At 43.4% G+C, this 25,056-nt stretch overlaps 1 protein-coding gene across 3 annotated transcripts; it reads left to right on the plus strand.

The window, feature by feature from the left end:
* Positions 1-209: 209 nt before the first annotated feature.
* LOC148021487 (putative glycerol-3-phosphate transporter 5) lies at positions 210-24,646 on the plus strand. Of its 3 annotated transcripts, XR_015694332.1 has the most exons (5): positions 210-527; positions 625-1,885; positions 22,909-23,460; positions 23,746-23,930; positions 24,045-24,646. XR_015694332.1 is itself a non-coding variant. In XM_087696883.1 (4 exons), the coding sequence occupies exons 2-4, from the start codon at positions 775-777 to the stop codon at positions 23,757-23,759; spliced, it is 1,677 nt and encodes a 558-aa protein (XP_087553009.1). In that variant the 5' UTR covers positions 210-527; positions 625-774; the 3' UTR covers positions 23,760-24,645. The 3 variants fall into 3 exon arrangements, 2 of the variants coding, with proteins under 2 accessions (XP_087553009.1, XP_087553010.1); XM_087696883.1 differs by having other exon boundaries at positions 23,746-24,645; XM_087696884.1 differs by lacking the exon at positions 210-527 and having other exon boundaries at positions 534-1,885; positions 23,746-24,645.
* The last annotated feature ends 410 nt before the right edge of the window (positions 24,647-25,056 follow it).

Below are 25,056 nucleotides of genomic sequence, written 5' to 3' on the forward strand. Positions count from 1 at the left end.
GTGGGTCCTTGGTGCAACTAATCTATTCGTGTCTAATAATATTGGGCATGTTTTGACAATTTTTGGGATTTGGGAGACAACTTAAGAATTTTAGCCAAAAGTAGGGGTGTTTTGGTAAAAAGTTTAAACAAAAGCACGTTTATGCTAACGTTAATGTTCATGTTAATTTTGTTATAGAAATTCACACGGAAATTTGAATGGGAAAACGAAGGCACCGATATAGCTAATTTGGTTCTTTGTGCCAGGGACCCGGCCTGGTTTTGTAGATCAGGACAGGTATTTGTCGGTAGATCAGGACTTTGTATGATGCAATAGGTCCTTGCTTGTTCTGCTCTGCCCAGAAAAGCTTCCCCACCGCTCCTTCCATCGATCAAAACTGGAGGTCACTGCTGTGATTCCTCAGAGTCGAAATCAAAGGAAGGATTTTTCTCAGACCGGCACCTCCTCGGGAGGGTCCGAGTGGCACCTCAAAGCTGAAATCAAAGGACTATTTTTCCTCAAACCACTTCTGGACATGAGAAGGCTTGGTAATTGTTGCATTCTCAGTCACCCATAAGAATGAAGGCTCCCACATCTGGAGGTTTTTTAGCTCATGTTACACGTCTGACATGAGCTTTCCTGCAGATTTTCTGTTCCTGCAAAGTTTTTATGCACCCTGTCGCAATCCGGAGGTTCTATGTGCGGGCAAGCTTCACAAGTACATGTCTGATGCTGCCATGCTATGACAGCAAGATAATCACTCACTGAAGCTAGCAGAACGCATTTCTGTAAGCTATGGATGAACATGCATTGCCTCTGACGAGTGCAAACGTTCCTGCAGGCATCTATTTCATTTGGAGAGTGTTCGGAAAGGATTTTGGGTTTCATGAGTACAGAAGGCTGGTGCTGGTTCTTACGTTTGTTGCATATGCCTGCTTTCACGCCTCTCGAAAACCTTTGAGTATTGTGAAGGGTGTCATGGACCCCGAGGCAACTTCTCGGAAAGAGTATTCAGCTCCTTCGCCAGCAATAGAGGCATCAATAGGATGGGATCCTTTTAGTGGAGATCTTGGTGAGGCTCGACTTGGTGAAATTGACATGGCTTTCTTAGCATCTTATGCCATTGGCATGTATTTCACAGGAGCTTTAGGGGATCGCCTTGACCTGAGAAGGTTCTTGACTTTTGGAATGGTGGGAAGTGGAATATTTGTTCTGTTATTTGGCCTTGGCTACTGGTGGAATGTTCATTCTTTTTCATATTACTTCGTTGTCCAAGTTGTCACAGGCTTGCTTTCTGCCATAGGATGGCCAGCTGTAGTTGCTGTTGTTGCAAACTGGTTTGCAAAGGGCCAAAGGGGTCTTGTTATGGGTATCTGGAATGCTCATGCTTCTGTAGGAAACATCTGCGGTTCTTTAGTAGCTGCTGCTGCTCTACAATATGGCTGGGGCTGGTCATTCTTTTTTCCTGCTCTCGCCATAATTTTGTGTGGGCTTACGGTTTTTTTCCTTTTAGTGGTGGAACCAGCCCATCTGGGATTGCCATCACCACAAGAAGTAGAGGAAGCAGTTGAGGATGAGAAAGAGAGGTTATTGGCTGACAAACAGGTAGTTACAAAAGGCTCTTTTCTGCATGGGAATGAAAATGACTCTCTTAGCCCTGGGAGTAATGATATGCCTGTTTCAAGTGGGTTAAGCTGGGAAATGGCTGGAGAATATGGTGAAAATCTTGAAGATTCCAGGATCTTAGAAGCTGGTGGTGAAGTAATGCCTACAAATGCTCAGGCAATTGGATGCTTTGAAGCTTGGCGAATTCCTGGAGTTGCTGTGTTTGCAATATCTCTATTTTTTGTCAAGTTGGTGGCTTACACATTTCTGTATTGGCTCCCTTTTTACATCAGACACACTGGTAAGGCAGCCCATATCAACCTATCTCTTGTTTTGTGTTCTGGTTTGCAAGCTGTAGTATCAATGCATACTCTGTGTGTGTGGAGAGAGAGAGAGAGAGAGAGAGAGAGAGAGAGAGAGAGAGAGAGAGAGAGCGCCTGGGTCAGTGGGTTAATAAAATAAGTAGCTTACTACTAGGGTAGCCACTTGATTACAGAAAACAAAAGAGAGAGAGAGATCAACGTCTATTGTGCTTGAAAATGGCCTATGAGCCAAAAACCATGTACAATGGGTAGTAATCACTAGATATCAAGGTGTACCATACAAAGTGTGATATGTGAATTATAGTGTAAAGTGATGGACAATACAATGTTAATGGAGGAATAAAAGGAGCGGGTGGATGGAGGATTAAATGGATAGCTATGTCACCGAGTGACAAGCTACTATATGTGTCCGAGGATTGAAGGATACAACCATGTAAGGCAATCCTATCTAACTCCATTCAGTTAGGACCTGTGGTTATGATATACCATCCTTGATGAGATGGTGCATAGATAGCATCTTGGCTGGTCTCTTAGTGCTACCAAGCGTTGCTTGTGCTGACCACAAATCTCTATAATCTTTCTCTGGTGTGTTCTTTGCATCTAATATCCTTCTGTCCTCGACCATGGGCTGATGCGGGACCCCGTGACTAGTCTAAGGGAGGTGTTCCCCTGTATGGATGGGGCTGTCACCTTGCACTTGTAATTTTGTGAGAGCTTTCTCCTTTTAGTGGTGTAACCAGCCCATCTGGGATATCCATCACAAGAAGCAACAAAGGAAGCTAACAAAGAAGAGAGAGAGAGAGAGAGAGGTTATTGGCTGATAAACAGGTAGTTGCAACAAATGGCTCTTTTTGCACAAGAAGTAAAATGACTCACTTAGCCTTGGAAGTAATGATATGCCTATTTTAAGTGGGGTAAGCTGGGAAATGGCTGGAGGATATGGGGAAAAGCTTGAAGATGCTAGGATCTTAGAAGCTTGTGGTGAAGCAACCTCTATAATGTCAGAGTGAAGCAATGTGGAAGCGAATGACCAAGACAAAGTGAACAGAGAAAGAAGAGAGAGAACAACTATAGAAGACTGCTGAAATCAGGGCCAATAAATAGGCCATTAGGAAATCATTAAAAAAACCAGGTCGGCTAAATTAAATGCAGCCGACTGACAGCTGTGCTGCCCGACCAGCCTGTCCAACCTGCTGCCACGTGTCACCTGCTCCTGGCTGACCTGCCACGTGTCATCTGCCTTGTTGCGCCTACTGTTCCTACTTGTCCAGGGACTGACCAATTGTCCAGCTCTAACACCCCCTCTCAAATCCTGGACACGGCAAAAGGCTAAGGAATCTGGAGTGCTGTTGAAGTAAAGCCTGGAGAAGCACCTTGGTAAACAAATCTGTGAGATTGTCCTTTGTCTTGCAATAGACTAGGGCAATGGTCTCATCCAGAATCTTCTCCCGAATGAAATGGTATTGGATCTCAATATGCTTCGTTCGAGCATGAAACAGAGGATTTTGGCCAAGGCAATGCAACTCTCATTGTCGCATTGTAGAACAGTAAGTCTTGTTTGCGGGGGAAGCCAAGCTCCTTTGGGAGCTTGTGAAGCCACACTGTCTCACATGTAAAAGATATTGCCTGATACTTTGCCTCAGTCGTAGAGAGGGCAACCGTGGGTTGCTTCTTGTTGCTCCATGAAACAACACTAGCTTCTAAGGTAAAGCAATAACCTGTCGTGGATCTCTGATGATCCACATCACTAGCCCAATTTGAATCACTCCATCTTGTAAGTACCAAGTTTGTAGTAGCTGTACCTGCTGGATAATAGATCCTAAGATTAAGAGTCCCCCGTAGGAACCGTAAAATCCTTTGAGCAGCCTGCCAATGCACCATCTTGGGTTCACTCGTGAATCTGGCTAGTACACCTACAACATAACATAAGTCAAAATGGGTATTAAGAAGCTAGATCAAGAAGCCAACCAATTGCCTATAACGGGTAGCATTTGCCAAAGGAGAATCGGAATGAGTTGTAGCCTTCCAATTCGGGTCCATAGGAGTTGTAAGAGACTTGCATCCTTCCATCTCACACGTAGCCAAGAGCTCCTGTACATACTGCTACTGGGAAATAAAGATCCCCCTTGGAGTCTGATAGATCTCATGACCTAGAAAGAAGTGAAGTCCTATATCTGTCATCTCAAGCTTCTCATGAAGTGTTGCCTTGGTCTGCTCGACTATTTGAGTATGGTCACCTGTCACAATCAAGTCATCCACATAAAGGACAAACAACATACTATCTTCACTTGAGGTGTGTACATATAGTTGGGGGTCTGCTTTGGAACATTGAATACCCCAATTTCTCTGGGAGAAACGAGTAAATCTTTTCATTCCAAGCACGGGGAGCTTGCTTAAGGCCATAGAGAGCCTTCCTCAACCTGTATACCTCACCATCAGAAGAACCAAAGCTTGGAGGCTGCTCAACATAGATCTCCTCCTTCAACTCCCTATTCAAGAAGGCAAACTTCACAGCTAGTTGATAGATTGGCCATCTTCTATGGCTAGCCAAGGCAAGAACTACACAAACAGTAGCTATTCGAGCGGTAGGGGCAAAAGTATCATGGATATCAATGCTTGGGCGTTGTGCAAAACCTTTAGCAACAAGGCGGGTTGTAACCAGCCTTCCTTCTATGGATGGGTGGTAAATCCGTGATTACAACTTAATTACAGTAGCAAACAATTAATGCAAATCTGAAAATACAAATTTACCTATTGATCTTGGACAATGCATACACGATTGGTCCCAAAATTGACGCCCCTTTTGGTATTTCTTTAGCTTTATTGAAGAAGAAGTTGATACTATGGGATTCTTCCGATTCCCTTCACATTCCAAACTTCCCTTGCTGTCCAAGTGTCTAGTAAGTCTTCAATCTATTTTGACCATTGATTCTGGTACTTAATTGGCCTTCACCCACTTCATAGTCGATGGAAATATCCCAAATTCAATGGTTGACTAGTCTTTCACCTGAATTTAGCTGAAATTCACCTTCAGCCCTGAAAAATCCAAGTCTTGAAGCTTTCAATTTTTGGCATGCTTCCCAAGGTTGTTGCTAAACCCTAATTTTCTGTTGTAAATTAGGATTTACAGCAAATAAATTTGCAATTTCTTAGCCTCCAAGGGTCCAAATGGTGAGATCTTCAGAGCAAGGTTATGAAATAGCTAGGAGATGAGAGAGAAAGGTGTAGAGAGAGAAAATTCAGAGTTTTGTTGCGAAGAATGATTGAAAATCAATCAAATGCAGTTGCTGCCTTGCCACAATAGCTTATAGATACAAAGAACTGAAGAAAATCAGTCATTTACTGCTGTTGCCTTGTCTCAACAGCTTGTAGATGTTGTCACATGTTGATTGGTCTTCTCTTACCTCTGGCTGCCTCAAAAGGCCCTCCAATGGTTGCAAATCAGACTAGCATCATCTCCTCACTCTCTCTTGGAGGCTGAATACGCTAAAAATGCCTCTCTCCAACCTCTAAAGACGTTTTTTAGTCTTGCATGGGCATTTTTGACAAGTGGTAGCCTTCCCAAATGGCTTTTCCAACATTATCCATGATTAAATATTAATTTTTAGTCTTTAAATACTGAAATTAATCTGATAGTTATTTCGATGTCCTAAAAAATAATCTAACTAGCCAATAATTAAATTGGCTAGGCATCTTCCACTCTCGAGTGTCTCTACGCCATCTTTGACCATTAGATTGGCGTTAGGTACCATTAAATGCCACTACTCTAGTGTCACTAACTGATACTTATGGCCAATTGAATGACCTAGGCCAACTGGCACCAGATACCACTAAGTACCCGTGCGGTATAACTTATAGCAACTTTTGCCTTTGACATCCCGTGATTTCTTCGAGTCTCGGGCTCATAAATTTACTTTAGCCCCAGTTGCACCTCACACCTGCAATATTTACTTAATCATGTGATTAAAAATTAATCCACATGTTAAGTGAGGTTTCAAAAACACATGTTCTCATGACAGCCCTCCCCCTTGAAATCCTTGCAATCGTCCTCGATTGCATTGCCAAATGCATCAAAAGTAAAGTATTACACTGGGATTTCCATAGGGCATTATAGTCAACACAACATTGTGCTCTGCTGTTCAACCATTCCATATGCCCAACATATGCTGAAAATTACCAGCCAACACAACATAACATAAGACTCACAAAGAATCGCAAAAACATTGCTAGATTATCATGTGACATGTCCATTTCTCATGAGCTCAACTCATCTTGCAAAACCAAACCATAGTATAGAGAAAACCAAGCATAAACCATGGTTGAAACATCAATGGCATCATAAGACATGTTGCTGTCCACAAAACCAGCTGAATACCATTGAATATTAATGATCATATGCTGAAAACTAACATTTGATAATCAACCCTTGATGATCATTAATTGATGCTACACTAAGCATAACCATGTTAGCTAGTGTCATTTCTTGGACAGTCGGCCAGCGTACGACAATAGGCAGAATGCCATGTCAGCAGCGTATGGCAGCAGGCAAGATGCCAAGTCAGCAGGGCTGTGCAGTCGGCCAGTTTTCATGCAGTCGGCTGCATTAAATGCAAATGCAGCTGACCTGGTGCTGGGAATTCCTATTTTTTCGGCTATTTATGTCGGCTTTGTGGACACTCCAGTATTCATCTTTTTAGATTCTGATCTTGAGATCTGTTGGCTGAGACAGACCGTGCTCGGGCTGATGGAGATCGAGGTCATCAAGTCGGAGACATACGCAGATATTTCCTCTGCCCCCTTGTGTATTTCTGCACTCTTATACAGCATACTACACCGCAGTTTTTTTGCGTTTACACTGTCCCCTTCTCTCTCTCTCTCTCTCTCTCTCTCTCTCTCTCTCTCTCCTCTCTGTGTTCACTCTCCCTCATTCTTTGTCCTACGCTTCCGCATCGTTGCACTCTGACATAGTATCAGAGCGGTGAAGATGGACTAACTGAGGGCTGAACCTATTTGAAGAGGAGATTTTAGCGTGACACAAGGTTGCATTTCCAAGATTCGAGGGCGAGCGGGAGGGCTGCGCATCGTATCAAGGCTGAAGTGAGCGTGGGCGTGCGGGAAAGGAGTCTAATCTGTGAATTTGCTGCAGGTTATTGTTGTTTGAAGGGGAGGAAGGCTGCATTTGAGGCCTTATGCAGGATTGAGAGCCCACTTCAGTGAAGGAGGCTTTGCAGTTTGATCATTGGCGGAGGCCATGGAAGCTGAGTTGGAGGTTATTGAGAGAAATGACACTTGGTCTCTTGTGCCTCATCCCTCTCACAAGAAGGTGATTGGTGTCAAGTGGGTCTTCAAGACCAAGTATCTTAGCGATGGTTCTTTGGATAAGCACAAGGCTCGCCTTGTTGCTAAAGGTTTTGCTCAGCGCCTAGGCATCGATTTCCATGATACTTTTGCCCCCATTGCTCGTATGGCAACTATTTGAGCTGTTTGCCTTGGCTGGCCATAGGAGATGGCCTATTTATCAGTTGGATGTGAAGTCGGCCTTTCTGAATGGTGACTTTTTTTGGCTATTCATAGTCGGCTTTGTGGACACTCCAGTATTCATCTTTTCAGATTCTGATCTTGAGATTTGTGGGCTGAGACAGATTGTGCTCGGGCTGACAGAGATCGAGGTCATCAAGTCAGAGACATACGCAGATATTTCCTCTGCCCCCTTGTGTATTTCTGCACTCTTATACAGCATACTACACCGCAGATTTTCTGCATTTACACTGTCTCCTTTTCTCTCTCTCTCTTCTCTCTGTGTTCACTCTCTCTGTGTCTTTGTCCTATGCTTCCGCATCGTTGCACTCTGACAAACCAATGCCATACCAAGCATAATTGGTCACACACCGAGCATAAGGGATACAAATGCACAATTTCAGAGCTGGAGTGAAAACCATACCGATTTGCATACCAAACATAGTTACTAGTACACTGAATAGTGATTCCTTGGCAAATATACTGTTCAGCTACAATACCTTGAATGTATGCTGAATATATTCGAGATCCACTACTTCTAGAGGTGTCCATTACTGAGGAGTGGAGGTGCTAGCTCCCTCACAAGCATCAGGTGATACTTTGGACCTCTGCTCTGTTGAGCTTGATTGAGCCCGAACTAAAGTCGGCTCTAACTGGAAAGCATCAAGGTAAAGTTGCAACAATTGAGGATGGTGTGTCAAGTCATCCTCCCCCATCCATTTGGCATCCATTGGTGAATAAGTCTGAAGCTTCACCAAGTACCTTTTGGAACCCTTACCCCTGATCTTCCTCTCTTTGTGTGCCAAAATCTACTGTGGTACTAGTATTTCATTGAGCTCTTCAACCTCCTGTTAGCAGATTGGTTAGCTCAGGTGTGAGTCTGTGCTGCAGAGGCTGTGGCATTTCATGTAGTATTTTTTTGGCATTTTTTGATGCCCTTTTTAGGGCTGGGGAGCATTTAATGCTGGCTGACCAGCATTTAATGCTGGCTGACCAGCATTAAATGTTGGTCGACTGCTTTTATTGCTCCCCCCATTTTATGCCTATATATTGCTGGGCTCCTCCTCCTCTTTGTATACTTCAGCCGTCACTCGTGGATTCTTCAGGGGAGAGAGGAGCCAGTGCCGGGGTGCCTACACAGCTAGTGACTCACTGTTGTATGCTGCTGTCTTGTATTTGATATGGATTCTATAAACCCAGTATACATTTGAGTTCTCATCTGTATTTGTGTTCATTCATTCATTCTTTATCTTGTCTTATGTTTCAGCAGTTTATTTCAGCATGTTGTTTATGCTTCCATTGCTGCACCACTTCTGACATGGTATCAGAGCTCAGGTTGTGTACACCTTGTGCTGTGTTTTATTGCTGATTTTAGGACTGATTTACCCCTCTGCTGCCCTGGCGAGTGCTTCAGGTCAACCTGATTGTGACCAGTTTTTGGCTTCCATACTCTACGTTTTGATCAGCATCTGCCTCGCTTGCCTGTTCAACACCTCTTGCTGCCTGTGTTTTCATCATCAGGTTGCTGGCGATAGTTCCCTATGTTGAGAAACCCTTCATCCTTCACCTGCAGTTTGCGTTTTTGCGTTTCTGCGTTTTGCGTTTAGGGTTTGCAGCCCTAAAAAGGGACGCCATCCTAGACTGACTGTGCCTATTTATAGGCCACTCTCATTCATTCCTTACGGCTGATTCATTCGGTTCGTCACCTCTTCTCTCCAGCCTCTCCACTACCCTCACATCCCTTCGGGAGGACATTGTGGTTCGTGGTTCATGGTTGTCTTCATCATCTTCCTTGTGCTATGGCACCCTTGGTCCCTTGTATCACATTCACTCCATGATTCGGATCTTCATTATTCCATTCATCAGAGTTTCTTCTCTCTTCTCTTCTCTTCTCCATATTTGCCGAGTTTACTCCGTGTTCCTCCCCACAAACCCTACTGTCTCGCTGGTATGTCATCTTTTGACATGGTATAGAGCTGGATCTGCTCAAACAACAGCAAAGATCCTCCACTCCAATGAAGGCAAAAACCGGTGGTGGGCTCGACTTTCACTTCTCTTCTTCTTCCGCTGCATCAAAATCTCGTTTTTGTAGATTTTAGGTGTTTCGGCTTATTGCCTACACCCCATTTGCGAAGGACATCTTAGCCGAAGCTGTCCATTGTTGTCTCCATCAGTTGGCGCCTGATTTCCATCCCTCTTCACGCAGTTTGAAGCTGATTCTAGGCAGGCGACTACTGTTCCTGTGCAGACTTGATGCTGTACAGTCTGCCACATCATCACAGTTTTGCTGACTGCGTTTTTATTCTTTCTCTCTTCTACAAGCTGTTTTGTTTGTGTTTTTAGTTTTTCTCTCTCTTGCAAGATATCCTGCCTGCATTTTTAGTCTTTCTCTCTCCTGCAGGCTATCCTGTTGCCTGCGTTTTTAGTCTCTCTCTTCTTACTTGCATTTTTCTACTAGTTGCAACCTCTTACTGCTAGTTGCATCCTTCTCCCACTGGCAGCTCACTTCCAATCCTCCCATTACCCTCCCATCCCTTGAGGCGGACATTGCGGTTCGTGCTTCACATTGCCCTCACACCCCGCATGTTTTGGGGCTATTTAAGTGGCTAAGTGCATTTCTTAGCACAACACCCTCTCTTAGGCCCAAAATAGAGCAAGAGAAGTGGGCCAGCCTAAATTTTGATTTACCCCAAGGTGTCCCACCCCAAAGCAGCCAGGGCATCGGACAAAAGGTGCACGTTGGCTACCGAGTGGCCTACCAAGACTACAGAGGCGATGGATATCTTACCAAGGGAGCCCAAGTGATCACCCTAGAGAGGTCAGGGCATTGAACCAAGGGTGCTTGTCGGCTGTCCAAGGGCCTACCAAGGCCTACAAAGGCGGATGGAATCAACAATGGACTTGTTTGTTTTGTTTTGTTTGTTTTTTCTTTTTGAAAAGTGTTTTGAAAATACATAAGTAATATAGGGGCAGCGGCCAATTAAGTCACAGATAGGAAAAGATAAAGAGAGTTTTAAGCCCAAGTTATTTACAAAACTAGCGATCAGTGCCTAAGGATGATAAAAGTGAGTGTATGTGCCAATCATGTGTTGAATGTGAGAGGCAAAAAAAAACGGTGGGCTTAGCAAGATAAGCAAAGCAAGCAAGCAAGCAAGGACAGGGAAAGTGCCTTTAGGAGAAATGCCATGTGTTATGCTACGAATATGGTGGATCCTAGAGTCGACCACTCAAAAAGACCGAAAATGGATAAATGCGCGCAGATGCATGTTGACATGAACAGAATGCCAATGCATAGGGTAATGCAAAGGGAGATACAAGATGTCATGCTCATACAATATGCTATGCAACGGTGCCACTGGGATAGTGCCCTCGCAGAGGAAGTGTTCACTTGTCCAAGTGTCCTTTTATAATCAGGTCATCTTGATATTGCAGATGAAGTTACAAATGCCCATAATACAATACAAAAGAATAAGTGAATGCAATGTCTAAAAAACTGTAAGCATCATCATTGTCGCGATCAAGAGTAGGAGCCGCTTCCTCTCAAACTGGAAGGGAAAGCAAGAGGGAAGCACCCTCTCCCTGTCAAGTTGAAGAAGTAGGGAAGGGTGTACCCAAGCCAATCCTGGGTAGCAGGTACTGAAGAACCGGCTGGTTGACCGCTTTGGTCAAGATATTTGCAAAATTATTTGATGAAGGCACAAACTCTAGGCGAATAGTGCCTAGCTCAACCTGCTCTCTGGAAAAGTGGAAGTAGACTCCCACATGCCGTGTCTGTGGTGTGATGATCGGATTGCCCGCAAGGGCAATGGCACTCTGGTTGTCACAGTAGACAACTGTGGGAGAGTCACATGGAAAATGAAGTGCCGCCAGTAAACTCCTTAGGTAGATGGCCTCGATGGTGCCATTGAAGAGAGCGCGGTACTCAGCCTCAGCCGTGGAAGCCGCTATCATCTCTTGCTTGCCGGCTGAACCAAGAAATGGGAGCCGTGCCCAAGGTAAAGAGGTAGCCGCTATGGGAACACTGAGTGTTAGGATCTCCTGCCAATCAGAATCAGTGTATCCTGCAAACATAAACCGGAACCATATGTCAAGCCATAAGAAAAAGTACACTGCAAAAAACGCAACACACGAAGACATGCAATCCAATGTAACATCCTAGGTGCTGTGAAATACTGACTGAGTATGCTAAGTGAGTAAGCTAAATCTGGCCTAGTGTGAATTAACCAAAGAAGTTTTCCTACAACAGAACGATAGGTGTGTGCATCGGCTGTCCTAGGGTATCCTTCGACAAGTGGACAGTAGGATCAATAGGCGTGGCCATTGGTCGTGTCTGATCCGAAGTGTACTGTTTCTCAAGTTGAAGTGCGTACTTCTGTTGTGACATAAAAATACATCCTCCAGAACGAACTACCTCCATCCCCAAAAAATAAGACAACAAATCAAGGTCTGTCATTTCAAATGTAGCTTTAAGCTTAGCCTTAATTTCCGCTATGGCAGTAGAATTTAAACCTGTGATGAGTAAGTCATCAACATATAGCAGGATATAGCTAACCCCCTCTGGAGTGGATCGAACATATAAGTTCGGGTCATAAGGGGTAGAATGGTATCCATGAGTCTGTAAGAACTCATCCATTCTATGGAACCAAGACCGCGGCGCTTGCTTCAGCCCATAAAGACCTTTCTGCAAGCGGAATACCGTATCCCTAGGGTTCCTTGAGGGAAAATCCGGTTGCTGCTCCACATAGACTTCCTCCTCCAAGTATTCGTTCAGGAAGGCACTCTTGACATCCATCTGATGTATCGGCCAGCCGTGGTGTGTGGCGAGCGCGAGTAGCAACCGAAAGGAAGTCAACCGTGTAGTAGGGGCAAAGGTCTCTTCATAATCAATGCCGTGCTTTTGTCGAAACCCTTTCACTATAAGGCAAGCCTTGTACTTGTCTAAAGTCCCATCAACTTTTAGCTTTGTCCAAAAAATCCACTTTGTTCCGATGACTTTCTTGTGGCTCGGACGATCCACCAATGTCCAAGTCTCATTTCGGTCAATTCTCTCTAGCTCCCTTTCCATGGCCTCTCGCCATTGAGGGTGCTGAAGAGCCTCCTGCCAAGTATTCGGCTCAGAATGCGCTATGTAATCAACTGTAAACAACAATGCAAATGATGCATGAGGAGCAAGGCGGGCAGATCTTCTAGGTCCCTCCGGAGTGGAATCCGGTGGCAGGATCCCCGAATCCCGCATGGTTTGCTGGTACTAGCGAGGTAATGGGTCTCACGAAGGGGGTCTGGGAGGTGAAGAATCTACGGGAATGTCAGGAGCGGGAAGTAGACTAGGCTCAGTAGGCACGATCTCTGATGATGTGAAAGAAGGAAGCGGATCAAAATCCGGTGCAGAAGACTGCAGAATATCCCTCTCGTCAAAGATGACATCTCGCCTAACAATCACCTTGTTTGTCCGAGAATCGAACAAACGATAGGCTTTCGCTTCAGAGGAATATCCCACAAAAATAAGGAGATTAGCTCGGGGAGTAAGCTTTCTTATCTTGTCATTAGGCGTGTGTGTGCACGCATGACACCCGAAGACTCTGAAATGGGAGGGCCGAGAGCCAAAAAATGCCTCATACGGGGTCTTTTGAGGAAGAGCCGCAGTCGGGCACCGGTTGAGGATGTATACCGAAGTGTTAATAGCCTCGACCCAAAGGCGCTCAGGAAGCTCTGCTGCGAACAGCATAGAGCATGCCATTTCCATGATTGTGCGGTTTCTATGCTCTACGACTCCATTCTGAGAGGGGAAGTGGGTAGAGATGAGCTGGCGAAAAATGCCATGCTTTTGTTAAAACTCGGAGATAAACTCACTATCACTATCACCTCTCACACATCCAATACGACGACCAGTCTAGTTATGAACCAGCAGCACCCAAGCAGAAAAATATGTGAAAGCATTTGACTTATGCTTGAGGAAGTACACCCACATGTATCGAGAATGATCATCCACCATAAAAAAGAAGTACAGCGCGCCGTTCAAAGCAGCAGTGGATGTCGGCCCACGAAGATCAACGTGAATCAGTCTAAGAGGATCCTCAGCTCTATGTGTAGATTGCTGAGAAAATGGAGTACGGTGCTGCTTCCTGAGCTGACAGGCTTTACAGACATCTTGAGCTAGCTTCAGGCGTGGAAGGCCCTCAACCAGCTCATGGTGTGACAACTCATAAAGTGAGTCATAACCAAGATGCCCTAAGTGAAAATGCCAAAGACACTCATTTTGCGTAGGCTCGCGAGATGTGGCTAAGGCTTGGAAGCTATGGAACACGGAGCCTTTTGTGGTCGGCTCGGTCAGAAAGTGTGTCATGTGGTATAGGCCATTAGGCTGTGCCTTACCGCGAGCAATCACTAAACCAGTCAGAGTGTCAAGGACCTCGACTGTGGTCGATATAAAGAAAACTGCTCGCCCCAACCGGCAAAGCTGCTGAACAGATAACAAGTTCACCCCAAGTTGAGGGACATGATATACATTGTCCAGCGAAGCCAGATCCGGATCCTTGTCACTGGCAAAATTGACGCAGCCTTGAGTCTGAATCTTGATCGAGGAGTTGTTTTCTACACGGATCCACTCGGCTGCAGGGGCTCGGATACGGAAAATGTCCTTTATAGGAGTCATGTGATGTGTAGCTTCATTGTCCACAATCCAAACCGGAGTTGAAGTGCTCGGCTGTGATGAGTGGGCCTCTGTAGTAACCTCATCGGGAGGCAACTCACAGATGTGGACGAGACTCGCATCTGATGTCTCTATGGAGACGATATGGGCCTTTGCAGACCAGTCAGACAAGCCCTCTGGAGTTGAGAACGTTGTCGATTGAGATGACTGTGCGGTGGTAGTGCGAGTCTGACCTTTAAACTGCCCCTTGCCATCACCTTGTCTCCCCTGCTAGGGGTTGCCCGACTGAGGGGCGGGGGTTTGAGACTTAGGTTTTGGTGCTGTGCCTCGTGCCTTTGATCGACACTTGTCGTCAAAATGGCCAGCTTTTTGATAATGTTGATAATACCTATTCTTTTTAGGTACATTCTGCCACCCAGGTTTGAGGTGTGATTGGGAGTTTTCTTAAGAATCCCCAGATTGATTTAGCTTTTGAGTTTGATTTTGATTTTGAGTGGAGGTTTGGTTTGGTTTGCTCTTCCCTTGTTGCCCTTTCTGAGAATGAGCAAGAAGAGCTCCCTTTGAAGAGGAATTCGTATGAAATTGATTGAACAACCGTGCGTAACGCAACAGTGACACTCAAATTCATAGAATGTAGGCATGGTAGGCTTTGAAACTATTCCTTCCACAAAATTGAAGTATTTCTTGGGGAGTTATTTAGGAACAATGTGACCTGATCGTCAGAGGACTTGGGAGTCCCCGTAGTGGAGAATTCAGCGAGGAGATGCCGATACTCAGCCAACTTGACTTTCAAGTCATCCCGGTCAGTGATTTTGAAAAGCTAAAGCTTATGGTCAAGATTAATATGACGGGTCCTATCTCGAACCGCGTAGTGTTCAGTCAAGTGTGCCCATCGCTCTGATGCTAAGTCAAAATGCTGAAGCTGAGAATGAAACTCTAGCAATAAGCCCTGCATTAGCTCGACAATAGCGGAGGCATTCCTAGCCTTCCATGAGTAGACGACCTCGTATGGAACAAATACGGGATCGGGTTGGGGTTCCAACCTCTGTACTAGATCCCATAGGTTCTGTAAATCAAGGACATGTCTCATCAAATTTGACCAAGTAGTAAAGTTTGACTCGTTAAAACGAGTCTTGTCATTAAATGCATTCTTGGCAGAAGATGAGCTAAAACCATGAGGTGTCGGGTGGGTGGAGTAATATGATGGTGGGAAAGATGGTGGAGGTGAGAGTGTTTGATAAGAGTAAGGAGGGGGAAGAGGTGGGTAGGCAGAAGTAGGCTGTGAGTGTCTAATAAGTGCCGATTGATGCGGAGGCACTGGAACATGAATGTTTATATAAGGTGCCGGTGTAGGTGGAGGCATTGGGACACAGTAGCCTTGTCCAAAGTAAGGCTGGGACACAACATTATGACCAGAAGATCCACTAGGCAATGCCATGGAGACAAACTGTGGAGGCAACTGATCCACACTCGGGAGAGATTGAGTGGGATACCCAGGCTGTAATTATCCCGAAAGTGTGTATGAGGTAGGTGGAACACAACGCGACTGAGGGAAGGATGAGGTCCTAAAGAATGTGCCTATGTTTCCATAACCCCTCGGTGTGATGTGCGGTGCGACATGAGGTGTCTGAAATGGAAATGTAAATGGTGTAAACGGAAGTGGTGAAGCAGCGGAAGAATGTGGTCGGATGGGTGGGTTTTGAAAGTGAGGTGTATGAGGTGCAGATTCTTTTTGTTCATTTTTATCATTTAAAGACTGAAAGCACAAAAGACAAATCAAAAGTACCTTGCACCGGAGAGGACGGAAGAGTCTGAAAAAATGGAACACACTCCGGATCTTGCTCTCTAAGAGAGGGGCCCATCCTTGATGGAGGTCTCGACGGCCTTGCAACATCATTAGACTTAGTGCAACATCTGAAGAGTGAAATCCATGCATATCTTCATTTAGAAGCTTTTCTTGAAGGGCAATCCTTCGGTCGAGCTCCTCAATCTTCTTTTGTCGATAGGCTATCAGTTTATATTCCTCAGAGGTCAGCTTGCCTATCTTTTCTTCCATGTACTCAGATGTTTCTCCCACCATGTCGGAACTTTGTGGAGCAAGCTGATCGGTCCACTTTCGCTCGGTTCTCGGCATAGGCTGGTCTGGAGACTGAATCGGTGTTGATGTATTCAAAGTCATTTGAATCTACTGTTGTTCTTGCTTCTTGCGAAGAGCTTTCAGATCAAAGGCCTAGGTTTCTTAGAGAGTACCAAACTCTGATACCATGTCAAGAAAAATACCCTAACATAGAAACATAAACAGAAACCGTACAACAAAGCACAGACTGATAAAAAGAACACAGTTAGGGTTAGGGTTAGAGTAACTCAGAGACAATGAACAGTGAATAAATGAAATGATATGACTACTAATAATACGATGCTCATGCAGCAAATACACTATGCAGTGAATGAATATTGAACCTCGAACTCCTGTATCTCTAGGATCAGGGCAGGGGTAATGAGCTGGAGAGTGTGTCGTACTCTGAACGGATCCCGAATCATAGCAAGGCAGCCTCTGAATGTCAAACACCAGCAAACGCAGCAGTAAGAAGTTGGATTTGATGCAGATAGTAGTGAGGAGAGAGAAAGACTAAAAACGGAGCCTGCAGGAGAGAGAAAGACTAAAAATGGAGCTTGTAGGAGAGAAAGATTGCAGCGATTGCAGACAGGAGAGAGAAAGCTGTCAGGGCAGCAGCTGGAGCCTGCAAATGCAGCAGTTTGTTGGCGTGGTAGGCTTTACGATAGCAGTGCAGATGAACAGTAGTTAGTCGCCAGGTAGAAACAACAGCAATCGGCGTGTGGAGGTCTGGAAACAGGCGCCAGACTGTAGGAAACAGTGATGGACAGCAAGGGCTGAGATATCCTCTGTGACCGGGGTGTGGGCAACAAGCTGGTAACACCTGAAACCTACAAAAACGAGATTGTAAAAGAGTGGAGGGTTGGCTGCCAATTTATAGAAAATTAGGGTTCTAGATGCTCTCTCACTTAACTTTCTCGATCCGCTCCCCGTTTTAGGGTTTTTGGCTAAAATAAGCCTAAAAAAGCATGTTTTGGGGCTATTTAAGTGGCTAAGTGTATTTCTTAGCACAACACTGGTATCCATGACTTCTTTACCAATAGATATCCCAGAAAGAGTATGCTACTAGGTTTTGCAACATTTCAATATGGAAGGGGAGGGGGGGGGGGGAAGCTATGGGTGTACCATTGCCTCCATATGTGAAACTTAGTGCAGATGATAGCCCTACATCTGATGATGGAAAGGCTGAGATGGTCAAGATCCCTTATGCTTCAGCTGTTGGTAGCTTGATGTATGCTATAGTTGCTATATGTCCTGGCATTGCATTTGCGGTGGGAGTGGTTAGCAGGTACATGGCATATCTTGGCAAAAAACATTGGGAAGCTGTGAAAGGTACATGGCATATCTTGGCAAAAAACATTGGGAAGCTATGAAAGGTATCATGAGATACCTTAAGGGCACAAGGGATTTGTGTATCTTCTTTGGGAAGCAGAAGTAATTGGCTTAACAGATGTAGACTATGCTGGTCATCCTAACTGTAGGAAGTCTACTTCAGGATATGTGTTCACGTTCATAGGGGGAGCAGTCTCTTGGATATCTAGGCTGTAAAAGTGCGTTGCATTGTCTACTACAGAGGCAGAGTATGTGGCTGCCACTGAGGCATGCAAAGAGGCTTTATGGCTTTCACATTTGGTGATAAAGCTTGGTATTATAGAGGTTTCTATCCTTCATTGTGACAGTTAGAGTGCTATCATGCTAGCACAGAATCGTATCTTCCACGCAAAGACAAGGCACTTATAGATGAAGTATCATTTTATCAGGGACGTACTTGACAATAAGAGCATAGAGCTTGTCAAGCTTCATACAGATGATAATTCTGTAGACCTTACGAAGGGTCTTTCAACAGAGTGGTTTGCTCATTGCTTCCAGATGATGGGAGTTGGAAACTTGGATAGTATATGTGTATTTCAGCTTTGTACATACATAGACTTAGTTGATTCTTTTCTTTACCTTTAAGGACGTTGCCTTTAGGTGGGAGGTTGTTGGGAATAAAGACTAACCATACCTTTTACGGCGTTCAGGTGTGCACGCAGTCCTTATGAAGGGTCTTTCAGCAGACTGGTTTGCTCATTGCTACCAGATGATGGGTTTTGGAAACTTGGATAGTATATTTGTATTTCAGCTTTGTACTTACATAGACTTAGTTGATTCTTTTCTCTACCTTCAAGCACGTTGCCTTTAGGTGGGAGGCTGTTGGGAATAAAGACTCACCATACCTTTTACGGTGTTCAAGTGTGCATGCATTCTTACACTTGTACTTTATATATATTATCAAAACCTAAAGTGGTACATCTTGTCATTTTACCAAAAAACATTTTGTGTGTCATGCTCTCTTTCTTTCTACTTTGAACTTTGTACTTTATCTGACTTGCACTCTGTCTCAATCCTTGCACATGAACATAAGACAAATTGGCTTAGTTAATTTAATTATTGGCTAGTGAAATTAAGTTTTTGAGCATTAGAATAATTAGTAAAATAATTTTTAAAATCAATATTTTGAAAAATAATTTAAAAAGTTAGATAATGTTGAAAAATGGGATCAGAAGGCTAGTACTTGGCAAAACTTGCCCATGCAAGTGGGAAAAACGTTTTTGGGGGTTGGTGAAAGTCTATTCCAGCCATTGTGAGAGAGGAGACTGTAAGAGAGCAAGGAGAGGTGGTTGATGTGATTTGTAGTCACCACGGATCAGTCCTACAGCATGTGACAACAGTTTGGAGGAGCAGATGACAGTAGCCCAAGGTCCTTTTGGTACAAATGATAGCATACAAGAGGGGGTAGCAATTTTCCTGGTGGTCCTAAGCTGTAGGTGATAGTTTCCATGGCCATTTGAGCAGGGCAGTAGTAGTTTTTCAGTGTTTCTTGCGATGAAACTCTAAAATTTCTCTCTACAGCATTCTCTCTCATCCCCTAGCCATCTCTCAAGTTATCTCAGCATTTTTCAATAGTTTAAGCCATCAAAGGAAGAGATTTTAGTCGATCTCTATTGTAAATCCTAATTTACAGTAGAAATTAGGGTTTGACATTTGCCTCGAGATGCGTTCTCAAAATTGAGGGCCTAGGATGTGAATTACAGCAATTGAAATTGAGGAATTTGAGGGAGATTCAAGAGCTAAGCGAGTTGATATCAGATTTGGGGTTGAATTTGTCTTTCAAGGAGCAAGAGGAAGGCTAATCCTTGAGCAAACCAAGGGGCAAATTGGTTTGGAGGCTTGCTAGTCAATTTTGATAGCAAGAGGCACTTGGATTAGTGGAGGAGATTAGAGGATCTCAGTTGTATTCCTTTCATTTGCAATATAAGATAAAGAAATATCGCAAGGGGTGTTAGTTTTGGGGACAACCGGGTGTCCAATGTCGAAGATTAACGTGGTAAAGTATGCATTTTTAGTTTATGTGAATTTTATGCTTACTATAATTAGTGTTTAATTATGTTATTTACCACCCTATTCAAGGAGGAAGGCTGGTTATATGGTTCCATCGTGGGGATACCCTCGATTCCCTTGAATTGGTGGATTGAAGGCATCTGATTGAAAGTCAAAGAATGTCTTTGGATAGTGAGATGGGATCAAGCAAGGATGCTGCTTCTCAATTTGAAAATTCACAAAGTGTTGGGAAAAATGCAATGCTTGATCTTGGACAAGGCACAAAGCATGGGCAAGAAGCTGAGAATGAGGGAATTGATCAAGAGATGGGTCCTTCCAGGCCTTCAGAAGCTGATGGCCAATAAGAGCAAGAGGAATTTGATGACCATTTTAAAGATCAGTTGATGACAATAGCTAAAATGTTTGTGTAATTGGCAAATTATCCTCAGTCTATGCACTTTTTAAATCCCTTAAAGGAGGGTCGCAAAGGCAAGAAGAGAAAATTGTTTTCAAGAGCTTTAGGACAGTAAGATGCACCAAAGGAAGAGCCAATACAACACCATGATGTTTTAAACATGGGTAGTGAGCATAAGCAAATGATGCCAGTGGGGCAATTGATACATATGCAAGGCCAAGTTGGAAGTGCCAATCCAATGCTTTTTGGACAACAAGGCATGCATGCTATGATAGAACAGCCAAGTTACTTTGGTGGTGGTACTAGTTTCCATGCTATGGTGGGTAAGGGACTGCATACGGGGATGTATGACACAACTCCTTATCATATGCAGCAACTAATGCACGGTGTACAAGGCCCAATGTATTTGAGTATGGTTGGTAAAATGCATAAATCCATGTGTAACAATGTTGGCATGATACTGGGGCACAAAGTGGCAAGTTTGACAATGCATATATGCAATCCACTATGTTTGGAACTCGTATGATATTTATGCTCATCATACTAATGCTCCATATAGTGTTGGTCATGAGGAAAAATGCAACTAGTAATACATATAACATAATTGTGTCTTGGTATGGCTGATAGTATGTAAATTTCCATGCACAGTCACATTGCAATGGTCCAAAGTATGCAAACAAGAATGTTTCCTAATGCATTTGGTGCTCCTAGCATGTCAGGTACATATGAGGGGCTAGTTAACTCGATGCAATGTTGCGTATTAGTTAAGTTGGAATTGTAGCAGTGTGAAAGTATAACGCATCGCAATGCTTAAGGGAAAGAAAGGCCTTCAACCTAGTGGAGGTTTCGAGGCAAGTAAAGTTAGAGGTAAAGTTTCCATATGCTTCTTGGTGAAATTTTAGCATTGTTTCACAAGTAGATGTAAAGTGGATGGAAGAGGAGGACTTGGCAGACTATCCTCAGTTGTCGCAGCTTTACCTAGATGCCTTTTAGTACAGTCAACTTCAGTTTGGACTCAGATAGGTTCAATAGAGCAGGGGTTCGGAGTATTGCTTGCTGATGCTTAAGAGGGAGGTAGCACTTTCACTCCGCCAGTTGTGGATAACTCTCATATATAGTGGATCTCGGATGTATTCAGCATGCATCCAAGATATTGTTGTGCTAACAGTATGTCTGCCATGAGGTCACTACTCTATACTAATCACTATGAGATGTATGCAAATGAGTATGGTTTTTTACCCGTGTCTCTAAGACTATACTTTTGCATCAGTTTGAGATCAATTGGGCTAGAGTGTTTGCCTTAATTTTGAGATCGAATTTTGATCAGTTTCAGCTCGGTTTTTGATTAGTTTGAGAACTGTTTATGGTCACTTTTGGGATCAGTTTTGCATCAGTTCTTGTATTAGTTATTGATTAGTTTTTGCAATTAGTTTGGGATCAGTTTGGGGTCACATTTGCAGTAGTTTGTGATCAGTTCTCAGATCAGAAAGTGATAAGTTTATTATCAGTTGATACTCAATTTTCAATGGTTTACAACTGGTTCCATGGACAATAGCATGTTAGTAAATGCCATTGATAGTTTCAGCCATAGTTTCAGCTGAGAATATGCTTTAGTATGATTTTGAAGTTGGAACAGTTGAGAAACTTAAGTTATGGATTCATCCAATGGGTTTCTAGCAATTGTTTTGGACTGATTTTCAGTTTTATAATATGTTTATGCTGGCTGGAAATTTTCAGCAAGTTGGGGACATATGGCATGGTTAGACAATAGTGACCAATGTTGTGACTGCGATGCCTTATGTAAATTCCAGTGCAGTATGCTTTTCCTTTGGCACAATGTAGTGCAATTGGGGATGATTGCAGAGATTTCAAGGGGTGGTCTGTCACAAGGACGTGAAATTTTATTACTTTGCTTAGCATTTGATTAAAAGTTAATCAAATGTGCTAATGTGACTTGCATATGGGAGGTGCAAGTCAATTATTTCTCAGCGTGAAACCTAGGACCTTGAGACATTAGTTGTTGCCAAAGGCAAAAGTTGTAATAAGTTATGTCTGATAGGTACTATGTGGTACTTAGTGTCAGATTTTGGGCCTAGACCAATTTATTGGCCATTAATGTCGGTGGTGACATTAGAGACTAGGTATTAATTAATGCGGGTCTAAGAGTCCATACTTGGCGACTGTGCAAAGGGAAGGAACAAGCAAGTGCATGTTGATTGATGTTGGGTGACAGGTGTTGGATGATGGCAACAGTGTAGATCATGACGACAACTGTTGGAAGAGAGAGAATCGCTGCAAACACAGGGTGTGAATACCAAACCTAGGCAAAAAGATGATGGTGATAGCTCTTATTGATGGTGACAGGATGCAAATGATGGCGACTGTGTGTGGATGCCCTGATATAGCAAATGCAAGCACTTTGGTGATGGCGACAGCTCTAGGAGATAGGTGACAATGAGAAGATGGTGGAAGAGGTTGGAATCAAGGACCAGATGGATGTAGACGGCAATGGGAAGCTCTGACTGCGATGTTCACTGTGAACGGGGTGTGGGCAGCGGAGATACAACTCTTGAAACTTGCAAAAACAAGATTGAGGGAGAGTGGTGCGCAACATGCCTATTTATAGAAAGTTTGGGGGCACCCAAATTAGGGTTTATTATGTGGGACATAGTTACTCTCTAGGATCGCATTCCTTTTTAAAATAAAAATGTTTCTTCATTTATTAAGTGTGTTTTGGGGCGTTTTAAGTCAGGCTAATGCATTTTTAGCTCAACATTTGTGGTACATACTTGTGACTTGGTTGTTAATGGCATAGTGTCAAATGATTTCTGCTGATGTGCAAGACTTCAGGGCAATGTGAAATTTCTGCCAATATTAGCTTTTTAGGATGCATGGTGTGCAGCATTTGACAGGTTGCTAAAAGTTTCGTCTTAAAATTTTGCAGAGATAGGGGGAAGATTGCTTTCTGATAAAATGGCTGGATACCTCTCAACTATATTTGATATTGGTGGAGTGATTGGTGGAATCCTGGCAGGGCATCTCTCAGACAAGTTCAATGTCAAAGCTATTGTTGCAGTTGTTTTGGTGGACTGTGCAATACCTTCTCTGTATCTCTTTCGTGTATATGGCAGTGTTTCATTGGTTCATGCAGTTGGCTTGATGATTTTAACTGGCATCTTTGTGAATGGTCCATATGCTCTCATAACAACTGCAGTTTCTGCTGACCTTGGCAGTCACAGCTCATTGAAGGGTAATGCAAAGGCACTAGCCACTGTCACTGCCATCATTGATGGCACAGGGTCAGTTGGAGCAGCTATAGGTCCTTTTTTGACTGGCTACATTGCCCTTCAAAGCTGGACTGGTGTGTTCATGATGCTTGCACTTTCTTCTCTGATTGCGGGGTTGCTATTGACAAAACTAGTGGTCCATGAAATAAAAGAAATGGCAATGACAAAGAAAGCTACAAGGACTGAAGAACAAGAAGAAGAGTTAAGAGGTTCGTCCAACTGCCTTTCTCAGTTGTTGCACATGTGCACAGCACCCTCATACACACCAACCCATCCACATACGTTCGATTTTCCCACCTATTCCTGCATTGTACTACATCCATATGCACATGTATTCATCCAAATCATGTACCCACAGGCCCTCCTCTGCAAGCATACTATCAATCATGACAATCCTGACAGTACACAGACTACATACTGGCATTTTATACATGTTTATTATCTTTTTTATGTTCAAGCAGTGCTACTAATGCTACTCTTGTGCATTCTGGCAGAAATTCTATCATAGAGCTCATGTATACTTGGTTTACTGAAGCTTAAAACAATATTTTGGAGCTAGAGCTTATTTCTACTTGCCCATGGGAGTTCAATACAAATACTTCTGAGAATATGTCCTGACAAACTTCATGTAGCCTGCACCACTTCAGCAAAACGGCTTGCACAGCCATTCAGGAAATTTGTGAGTTTTGATTCCAAAAACAAGGCAGCTACCATGAATGATTCATGGGAGGTGGTTCATTATGCAAAGATTGATAGGCACTGCATTTATTTCATGGTGCCATTCATTTGACAGTATTTATGGTGGGGAGCTCAGTTGATCAAGACGAGCGAGGCCCGTGTACAATTGAATTAGCTGTTGTACTATTAGACGCAGAAAAGGAGAGGGCTGTCCAGATACCATACCAGTAACAAAGCAGCAGCTGCCATCAAGACCCACACTAATATCTGGTACAATTTATATCGCATTCAATATCACATTCGATCTATATAACATTCCAATGTATAGTTCAAGCGTAATAACCAGGGTTGTGGCAGAGCAATGAAGAATGAGATGGAAAATCATCCTCTTCTTTCTAGCAATGCTAGTCTTATTTGACAACTAGACCATCAATTGTTGTTTTCAGACAGGTTCTCATCTTCCACACAAAATGTGAAAAACCTCTTTATGTTGCTGTGTCAGAACTCAATTAGTACGAATCAAAGCAAAGGTCCCTTTGATGGGTCTATCCCATGTATGTATTTGCTTAGATGTGTATATGTGCATATACAAGTGCATGCATGTGCTTTTGTAGTCCTGCTACATTCATGCATACGTCTTATAGATTTTGATATGCTTTCTAAAATGGACAGTTGTATACATTTTTGCAATTTCATGTGCTAGCTCAAAAAACCTTCTTGCTGATTACCAGTATTGGCTGTTGGATGATGATCATGGTTTGAAATAGGCAGGCAACTACTAAACTAGTTTGGATACTTTTGTTCTAGATGAATTCTAAATTCTCAATCGCATCTTCATACACTCGGAAGTTTGCTGACATACGTGCAATGGGTTGGTAGACTCCTTAATATGGGAAACTCTCTTGAGAGATGGAGCTCTTCATTTAATATTGACTTTATATTTTGCAACATAAAGTAACTTTAATGAGAACACCCAATATCTTTACTTGCATTGAGGTCAATCCTAGTTTTGTCCATGGATAGATTTGGTTCTTCAAATTAGTGTCATATAACACATGAATTTTTGGTAAGTGCTTGTTTCATTTAAATTTCTATAATACATATAAAGATTCTTGGGTTCAAACACA

The sequence above is a fragment of the Lygodium microphyllum genome, chromosome 17 (assembly GCF_053477565.2).
Source record: "Lygodium microphyllum isolate KBCC chromosome 17, Lygodium_microphyllum_v1.1.10, whole genome shotgun sequence".
In the NCBI taxonomy this organism is placed as follows: Eukaryota; Viridiplantae; Streptophyta; class Polypodiopsida; order Schizaeales; family Lygodiaceae; genus Lygodium; species Lygodium microphyllum.